Raw genomic sequence first — 8550 nt, 5'->3', positions numbered from 1 at the left:
ATTTTTTAACTTTTTATAAAATTCTATTAAATTTTTTTTTGAAAAGATATTTTTTGTTATGTTTTTTGAATAAAACTAATTTTTAATTATTGCAACTGCAATTTTTGCGTTACAACCAGAACTTTTGACTGAAAAAAAACTGAAAAAAAAATCCCGGCGCATCCGCCAGAAAACCGTCGATTGCTTGGCAATTTCCTCGCTTTTGACACCTTGTCAATGTCACTGAAGTGGTCCATTTGATCTGCTATGAGTGTATTGGTGCGGTTTAAAGAAAAATTTCATGAGAAAAGCCCTAACTAGAAAATTTTCCGGTTCGTCAAAACTTGGGTATCGCAGTGGGAAATTAGCGCTCGTTGAGCAATGAAAATATTTTTCAGACGCGTTTTCAATCGTCAGAAATCCGGTGATGTTTCGAAAGAAGGCCAAATGAGTCTTGACTCACTCGAGTCGCTAAAGGAGGAAATCGATAGTTTGAAAACTGCACTAAATGCACTCAAAATCGACTTAGAAAATAAGGAAAGCAAATTGGGGAAATTAGCAAGAGAAAAAGAGAAACTATCAATGAGTCTTGCTAAAATGAAACGCTCGAATGACAATCTCGCGCGACAACTCGAAGACGAGAGAGATTTTTACTACAAGGAGAAGGAAACGTACTGTCACGAAATGACCGAATTCAAAAAACTCAAAAAAGCGTTGAGTAACACCACTCTGGGGGGGCAAGTCGACCTCCAAGAGGTCGAAAAATTGAAAAAAACGCTCGAACAAACGCTCCAAACAAACTACAATTTAAGTGTTAAATTTTTAAGGATGAAGGAAACGAAGAACCAGTTCAAAACCATGCTTGAAAAGACGGAAGACAAGCATCGCAGGGTACCCACCCCCCAGTTAATAGCTTTTGATTAAATTATTGCCACAGGTAGTCAACGATCTCAGAACCAAAATCGAGACCCTAACGTCCGAACTGAAGCAAATCCTCGACACGAAATTCGAAGCCCCCTTGTCCCCCAGCAATAAAAAGTACCTACAAGTCAGTCAAACTAACCCAGTCGTAATTAAGCTAATTCCAGTCAAATTGCAGCTCGTGAATCAAAACAGTTCATTAGTCTACGAAAATCTGTATCTGCAGATGCAAATCGATAACTGGAACGCGAAAACAAGACATAAAAGTGAGGGCACGATTGTGAAACTTTACGAAAGAGAAAAACGCCCCGACATTCCAACTGTGACAATTTTAAACGAGAAAGAAGTCGGGAGACTCTCCGAACGCAAAATCAAACTCCCTCTCATTAACGACTCCAAACTGGAGGTGTTCCAAGTCTCGGAGTTGGGGAGTTGCGACTCGGTGAAAGTCAAAAAGCGGAGTCGCTCGGCTCCGAGAATAATCCAAAGTGTCGTTACATTTGAATAAATAGCTACAAAGAAACTGGTTTTGAATTTGCCGCGCTGATTTTTTTTGACAGACAACCAAATGTGAAATTCTCTAGAGCTAAAACACGCGAAATTTCCACTTGTGCGCTTTCGGGACGGTTTCTTTTTCTTTGTTACTATCAATTTAAGCTAGTTTGTTAGTGATTATAAAAATCAAGGCTTGATAAGGAGGGAAATGTGGGGTGATTATTTCTGTCATGTTGGCACCCCGTGTTTTTGACGTTTGACGTCCACAATAACAATAAAGAAAGTGGGTTGTTTGATGACTCAAAATAGTGTTATGACCACTTAATCGGTCGTGTTTGTGAAAATGGTGGGTAAAATCGACCCGGAAGAGTGTCTGCGTGACTCCCCGAAGTTCAGGTTTGTGGTGACCCCAAACTGGCAAACACCAATTATCTCTTGTAGAAGCCTTCTCGAGGAGGAAGAGGCGAGTATCGACCAATTGGAGCAAAAACTGGAGAAAATCCTCAAAGTATGTGGGACGATGGTCGATTCCGGCAAGACATATGTCGCCCAACAAAGGTTTGAGTTAATTGGTGAATCATGCGATTTAATTACACAATTTCCAGTTTGTTTGCGAACAGTTTATGGGAATTGAGCGCGCACTTTCGTGAGGATTCCGCTGTTTTATCCTCGCTGAACAAGCTGATTCAGAGCTTGCAGGAAATGAACAAGTTCCACACCATCCTCCTGGACCAAGCCTCAAGAACCATACTCAAGAATCTCACCTCATTTATCAAAAAGTTGGTCTCAAACACGCAATAAAAAGCACTAAATCGTTTTTTTAGTGACATTAAAACCGTTCATGATTATAAACAACACTTTGAGAAAATCTCCTCAGAATTTGACAATGTTCTAGTGCGAAATTCGCAAACTCCTAGGAGCAAACCCCAGGAAGTCGAGGAAATGCAAAATGTTTTATTGGCAGTACGGTCCTGTTTCGGGCACCAGGCCCTCGATTACGTCAACAGTATCAGTTTGCTTCAGACAAAAAAACGACACGAGATTTTGAGCACGGTATAATTTTTATTGTAATTTTTTATTACTAATTTTTTTATTAGTTGTTGTCGTATATGCACGCATGTACGGCTTATTACCACCAAGGGTCTGACCTGTGTGCCGACTTGGAACCGTTTTTCAAAGAATTAGCCGATGAGGTGCCCCCACAAATAATTTAATTTAACCCCAATTATTTTTTCTCACTTTAGATCGCCGATATGCGTGAGGAGACCACAACCGTTGAGAAAGAACTGGAAAACAGACACGCTTCTGTCAACAATATTGAAATAATAACCCCCAAAATCGGGAAAAATTTACCGAGAATGGAAGGTTATTTATTTAAACGGACATCAAACGCGTTCAAGACTTGGAACAGGCGTTGGTTTTATCTCTATGACAATAAATTAGTTTATAGGTAGATACGGTGTTTTTTCTACAACTTGGAATGAGTTTTTTTGTAGGAAACGATCTGGGGAAGAGGTTGAGACTGTGATGGAGGACGATTTGCGTCTCTGTACCGTTAAACCGGTTTTAGATGGGGAGAGGCGGTTTTGTTTTGAGGTTTTGTCACCTTCTAAGTAATCGATTTTTTTTTGGTTTTACTCACAATTAAAAATTTTTTTTTAGGAGTCATATGCTTCAAGCCGACTCTAAAGAAATGTATGAAGCTTGGATTGGGGCCCTCCAAAAAGGTATAGGAGCGGCATTCCAACGTATACATAGTATTGAATCTAGTAACAATCAATCGAATCATTTTAATGACGAGCAAAGCGGAAGTGCCGTCGCGAATTACAATAACAATAAAATTAAGAAAATAAGGTAAAGAAAAAAACTTTTAATTCGATTAAAAAAAAATATTTTAGAATGTGGGAGCAACTTTTGAAAATTCCGGGTAACAACTATTGTTGCGATTGTGGTAGCGTTAACCCTCATTGGGCGAGCATTAACCTGGGTATAACCCTTTGCATAGGTACCCCCCACGTCCGTGAAACCCCCATTTTAATATCAATTTGTTTAAGAATGTTCGGGGGTTCACCGGAGTCTTGGTGTTCACTATAGCAAAGTCCGGTCTTTGACACTCGACGACTGGGAACCGGAAATCATTAAAGTGATGGTCGAGTTGGGTAACACAATCGTGAACCAAATATACGAAGCCCAAGTCCCGGAGGACGTCACTCGGGCGACTCCGGACTGTCCCGGAACGATCCGGGAATCGTGGATCAAGGCGAAATACGTCGATAAGAAATTCGTTAAGGATTTGCCACATTTTGATTCGCAACAACGCACCTCAAGGGCGAGTCTAATGGAAATCCGGAAGTGGAGCGTCCGGAAGATCCGGAGACGGCCCCGGAGTTGCGATAATACGAAAAAACGACTCAAGTGTCCTAAATCTGAAACTAGTGAAAGTAGCGAAACGAGTCGAGTTTTATTATTCGGGGATTTGGATAAACAGCCGCTAGATGGCACGATTGATTTGAGTAGTGATCAGGAGTCTACTGCAGGGGAGGGGGAGGATACAGTTGAGGAGGAAGATATAGATAAGCTTCACCCGAATTTATTGCTATATAAAGCGGCCGCTGCGCATAATTTACCCGTCATGTGCGAGGCTCTTGCTCTAGGGGCTGATAAACAGTGGATTAACCTCGACGATAGGGGGCGCAGTCCCATACATCAAGCGATTTTAAGTGTAGGTTTCTGTAATTTTCCTAAAATTGTTTATTCGCAAACACTATACCTTTCGGAGGTCGGGAAATTTGTCATTACATCCCGTGGGCGGGAAGTAACTAGCATCTATATACAGGTGTGTCAAAACTCGCGCCCCAGAGAAAAATGTTAAAAACATATCTATAAAAATTTCTAAGTTATGAGTGTTTAAATCTTGCATTTTGATTCTATTTATTTCTGTTGGAAAAATAATTTTTCAAGTTTTTTTGCTACAGGCTATTAGAAGGGGAAACAAGGAAGCTGTATCCTAATTTATTACTCTGTTTAATGTTATTGGTGGCTTTTATTGGCAAATTTTTTGTTCCTTTACTAAATAATTATAAAAAAACATATATTGTCCTATCAACAAGAAATTATTCCCTAGAATTTAGAGATATTTGTGAATAGGTTGCCATAAATTTGGTTAGGTTGGTTTCTGGTGACAAACAAAAGATATCGTAACTAGTGTCAAAATTTAGGTTAAGTCACCTGTCAGCATGTATGTATAATTTATTTGATAGTTGACAGCAGGTTGAAGAAAACGTCAACCGACAACAAGTAACCAACCTTGGGCATACAAAACTACTTCTGAAAATTCTGGTTACAAACAACATAAAAAAACGTAATTTTCCTAAAAGTTCAAATCCTAGGTGGTAATTTCTTGTTGACAAATCTGTACAGGGCTATCAGTATCATTAAGTGGACATAAAAAAAATGTCAAATGTCAAAATTTTTTGACAGGTTTTTTTGCGTTTCAGGGGTCGGTAATGCCCTGCGCTTACTTGATCCTCAACGGGGCTAAAATCAACGCTCAGGACCAAAACGGTAAAACGCCGCTGCATTTGGCAACACAGGAGGGGCACACGGCCCAGGTTTGTCTCTTGTTGAAGCATAGGGCTGACCAGCATTTGGAGGATGACGAGGGGAAGGTCCCGTTGCAGATGGCGGAGCAGAAGGAACATGCCGATATTGTCACTCTGTGAGGGTTTTCCCCCGTTTGTTTTTTTTTTCTATTGAGGGTTTTTAGGTTGAGGTTGGGGCGTCTCAACGACGAGATGAAGGAGTCCGAGAATGGGGTAACAGGTGATAGTATGTTCAATGACGTTGTTAGGGATTTTTCCCAACTTGCCTGCTCGCATCCCGAGAGACTACAACGCCCGAAAACCGACAACGAATAAATTTTTATGACATTTTTACTCATTCCAATTTTTTGGGGGAATTTTATAATTGCCTTAACATGTGATAGCATTTTTTACTTCCGAAATGCCAAATTTTTATAGCTCAATGTGCTCATGTTTTGACAGTTGTTTTATAGTAACCTCAGTAGCTGAACTTATACTCAATAAAGCTGAACCAAAAGTCGTCTTTTTGTCTCATCCTGGATTTTTGATCAGTGACTTTCGTTAAATTAGGTTGGCAACACCTACACCGGCGGACGCGCATAAAAATCTAAAACGGGCCTTAGGCAACTAACCTCACTTACAGTTTTTGAAATTTTCATCCTGAGAGCTAGGAAAAAAATGACAACAAATCAAAATATAAAAAAAACACGTATATATCGGAAAACCGACGCCAAAAATAAATTTCAACAAAAACTTCAAATTTTAGTTTCAAGTGTCAATCTTGATGACAATAAAGCGTGGCTTACATTGATATTTTTTAAACTGACATAAAACTAGGGTTGTGACGTTTGAATTTGACAGTTACTGTTGCCAACTTAATTTCAAATTGTGAGAAATTGGGTAATGAGAGTCTGTTGGCTTTGAGTCGGTTTTATTGCATAAATTTTCCGCGCGTATAAAAACAAGTTGAGTAATTTTGATAATTCAAATACTGCGATAAATACATAAATAAAAATAAATACAGCACAGGTGGTAAACCTAGACTAAACTAATGGCAAATTGCACTGCTTGCAAATTTTTGGTTTAAGTAAAGACGGCGCTGGACCGCTGCTAAGTACTAAATCGGGTGAAATACTGGATACTATAGAGGCAATGAGATTGGGACTAGGCTTGGGGTGGGCCTCATGAGGTGGTCTTGGGGCCGTCGTCGATCTTGCAGCGGTACACATAGGCCGTGATGGAGATGTCGTCGTCGTCCCTGAGACACCTCTTCTCCTTGCTGCAGTCGCACCTGCACAAAGAGCCTTAAATTGGGCCTCGCGTCCAACGCACTTACTTATTCCGCATGAAGTAGTCGATAAACCGCGTCATTTTGTTGTACACGGCCCACCCGCACGGAGTCCTCCCCTGGCAGATCTCCTTGGTTTGGACTTCCGCCGAGGAGTTGGCCGACGCGTCCGAAGCCAGAGAGCGCTGGAGGAAAAGAAACATGAATGGAGGCCCACCTTGGACGCAAGGTCACTATTACTACGATGGCGGGAAACGGGGAAAGGCCCCAATTTCGGAGAAACTAAAAAATTACCTTCGCGAGACTGAGAGCGCTGAGGGTTTCGACGCAGAGGAACGCAACCACGGCGATGATGACGTATTTGAGGGCCATTTTTCTCTTAAACACTTGACCACGTGCTGGCTACTTGTGAATCTAAAGAATCTTGGCGAACGCCTTATATAAGCGTCTTAGTGAAGAAGTGCGCGCGCACGGCTTCATCCGGAGTCACCGGAGTCTTTCAAAATTTACCTTTTCCCAGAAACCAACCCGGAATTGCATTTTTTTGTCTTTGTCTTTGCGCAATTCCAGGAAGTTGGTGAGGCTTGTTGGGTGGGAAAATGGGAGAAAAGCGCCGTTGGGGCCAATAATGGGTATCTGGTGACACCCGACCTTGCTCTTAATCAATATAAACAAACTGTTGTTTCGAATTTACTTGATTGATGCTTATCGACACACAATTGTCGCAAAACTGACCAGTTCAAGTGATTTAAATGTGTCCATCGCCGAATTTTATCGCGCTTTGGCGCCCCAAATTGTGCACCTTTCTACGTGACTGAAAGCATGCCTGGTTTCAGCGTGAAACTACAACCCTTCATAAAAGAGATAAAAACGAAAAAAGTATTAATTTCTGATGTTAGCAAGTTGGGTTATCGCCGTTTTAGATTTTTTGAAATGCTTAATTGCACTTTTTTCTTCTAATTGATTGATAATTTATCTGCAATTTTAAACAAAATTTGGTTTCCGGATGATAACGCATTTTTTTAATAAACTCAACTTTTTATCACAGCGAAATCGCCTTGTGAAATAAAGTAAAAAAATAAAATAATTTAAAAAGTGCCATTTCCGCGATTCAGTAGGCAAAATAGGTAATGTTTTATTTATTTTTGTAATGAAAATAAAATCGTTACTATTAAATCTTATTAAAGAAATAAAAAGAAAACATGACACGGCAATTTTTTTCTAGTTTTAGAATTTTTAAAAATCGATATAATCAACAATTTAGAATTTTTAATCTTCTTTAGTTTTTGGTTTACGAGTAGTTATTTTTTTCTATTATAATTTCCGCTCTAAAAACAAAGAAATCTAACCAGGAATCTTTTAACTCAACACTAAAAAAACTGATTTCTTTTTCTGTCTACACCTATAGAATTTTTTTTTTATTTCAGAAAAAAATAACTGTTGGCTGAAACAGTTTAATTGAATTTATTGGTCTATAGAAAAAATTCTTCTAAAATTTAATTCTAAGACAGTTTTTCTAGAACCCTTATAAAATGCAAAACTAAACATTCAAGTTGTTTTTGTAAGATTGTAATTTTATTTGTGTTTTTATCTATTATTTCTTTAAAAACAAGAAAATTTAAACTAAAAGTAGAAAAAAATTTAATCTTGGTTTACTTAACTTTCTTCATTAATTTCCACTCTGAAATCTTCTCAATCAATACAAAAAATTTTTTTTCTTTTGTCAACACCTCATTTTCTTTTATTTCTGAAGAAATAACTCCGTAGAAAGAAAATTTTTGAAAACTCAAATCTAAAGCACAGTTTTCCTTCTACCCTGGATATAAACTGCAAAACTAAAAATTCTAATTTTTTATTTATTTTTTTCGTTCAAAATAACAAAATTTAGACCAAAAAAATATAAAAAACTGCCTGTAGCACAGCCTAAGTATGAGTTCATAATACTCATATCTTAAATTTTACTTTTAAAGAACTTTAATCTTAATTCGATGATAATTTAAGTAATTTTCTACACTGATTTTTACTTTTAAAATAAACAAACTAATCCTAAAGTAGAAACATAAAACTTTTAAATCGACACCAAAAAACCCGGTTTTCGCTACAGTTTTTATCTTTACAAGTTCTTTATATCTTTGTAAAAGGCAACACTACAAATTTTCATGTTTTTTCTAAGAATTTTATTCGCAAGTTATTGTTTATCTAAGTCTCCTTAAAACAACAAAATTTAAACCATAACTAGAAAAAAAGTCTTTTAATAATATGAAAATTTCGGATTCTGCTTTTAAG

The 8550-nt window shown here is 38.1% G+C and overlaps 3 protein-coding genes across 4 annotated transcripts; 2 read left to right on the top strand and 1 right to left on the bottom strand.

The window, feature by feature from the left end:
* Nucleotides 1–209: 209 nt before the first annotated feature.
* Nucleotides 210–1434, top strand: LOC123008547 (coiled-coil domain-containing protein 39-like). The gene is made up of 4 exons (XM_044404405.1): nt 210–327; nt 378–870; nt 917–1027; nt 1079–1434. Exons 1-4 carry the CDS (start codon nt 281–283, stop codon nt 1406–1408), a joined length of 981 nt encoding a protein of 326 aa, XP_044260340.1. The 5' UTR covers nt 210–280; the 3' UTR covers nt 1409–1434.
* A 165-nt stretch (nt 1435–1599) lies between these two features.
* On the top strand, nt 1600–5493 carry LOC123008533 (arf-GAP with coiled-coil, ANK repeat and PH domain-containing protein 2). Of its 2 annotated transcripts, none has more exons than XM_044404393.1 (12): nt 1600–1791; nt 1837–1953; nt 2016–2174; nt 2220–2448; nt 2493–2588; nt 2640–2845; nt 2892–3008; nt 3058–3249; nt 3294–3400; nt 3450–4117; nt 4893–5113; nt 5162–5493. In XM_044404393.1, the coding sequence occupies exons 1-12, from the start codon at nt 1739–1741 to the stop codon at nt 5310–5312; spliced, it is 2316 nt and encodes a 771-aa protein (XP_044260328.1). In that variant the 5' UTR covers nt 1600–1738; the 3' UTR covers nt 5313–5493. The 2 variants fall into 2 exon arrangements, with proteins under 2 accessions (XP_044260328.1, XP_044260319.1); XM_044404384.1 differs by having other exon boundaries at nt 2001–2174.
* A 397-nt stretch (nt 5494–5890) lies between these two features.
* Nucleotides 5891–6664, bottom strand: LOC123015466. The gene is made up of 3 exons (XM_044415202.1): nt 6559–6664; nt 6313–6449; nt 5891–6267 (listed from the first exon to the last, which is right to left on the bottom strand). The coding sequence occupies exons 1-3, from the start codon at nt 6634–6636 to the stop codon at nt 6159–6161; spliced, it is 324 nt and encodes a 107-aa protein (XP_044271137.1). The 5' UTR covers nt 6637–6664; the 3' UTR covers nt 5891–6158.
* Nucleotides 6665–8550: the final 1886 nt, after the last annotated feature.

The sequence above is a fragment of the Tribolium madens genome, unplaced genomic scaffold, assembly GCF_015345945.1.
Source record: "Tribolium madens isolate multiple individuals breed KSU strain unplaced genomic scaffold, Tmad_KSU_1.1 Scaffold_19;HRSCAF=116;Tcas5.2_LG9, whole genome shotgun sequence".
Classification (NCBI taxonomy): domain Eukaryota; kingdom Metazoa; phylum Arthropoda; class Insecta; order Coleoptera; family Tenebrionidae; genus Tribolium; species Tribolium madens.
Note: the sequence above shows the minus strand (reverse complement) of the source record. Positions and strands in the feature narration are given on the sequence as shown.

Bases quoted from the DNA above. Each gene is read 5' to 3' on its own strand.
- LOC123015466 (XM_044415202.1), bottom strand. From the start codon at position 6,636: ATGGCCCTCAAATACGTCATCATCGCCGTGGTTGCGTTCCTCTGCGTC. The intron at 6,450-6,558 runs GTAATTTTTTAG...CTTTTCCTCCAG, and splicing joins GCGCTCTCAGTCTCGCGAAG to CGCTCTCTGGCTTCGGACGC. The intron at 6,268-6,312 runs GTAAGTGCGTTG...CTCTTTGTGCAG, and splicing joins GACTACTTCATGCGGAATAA to GTGCGACTGCAGCAAGGAGA.
- LOC123008533 (XM_044404384.1), top strand. From the start codon at position 1,739: ATGGTGGGTAAAATCGACCCGGAAGAGTGTCTGCGTGACTCCCCGAAG. The intron at 2,589-2,639 runs GTGCCCCCACAA...TTCTCACTTTAG, and splicing joins TCAAAGAATTAGCCGATGAG to ATCGCCGATATGCGTGAGGA. The intron at 3,250-3,293 runs GTAAAGAAAAAA...AAAATATTTTAG, and splicing joins AATAAAATTAAGAAAATAAG to AATGTGGGAGCAACTTTTGA.
- LOC123008547 (XM_044404405.1), top strand. From the start codon at position 281: ATGAGAAAAGCCCTAACTAGAAAATTTTCCGGTTCGTCAAAACTTGG. The intron at 328-377 runs GTATCGCAGTGG...AATATTTTTCAG, and splicing joins TCCGGTTCGTCAAAACTTGG to ACGCGTTTTCAATCGTCAGA. The intron at 871-916 runs GTACCCACCCCC...TTATTGCCACAG, and splicing joins CGGAAGACAAGCATCGCAGG to GTAGTCAACGATCTCAGAAC.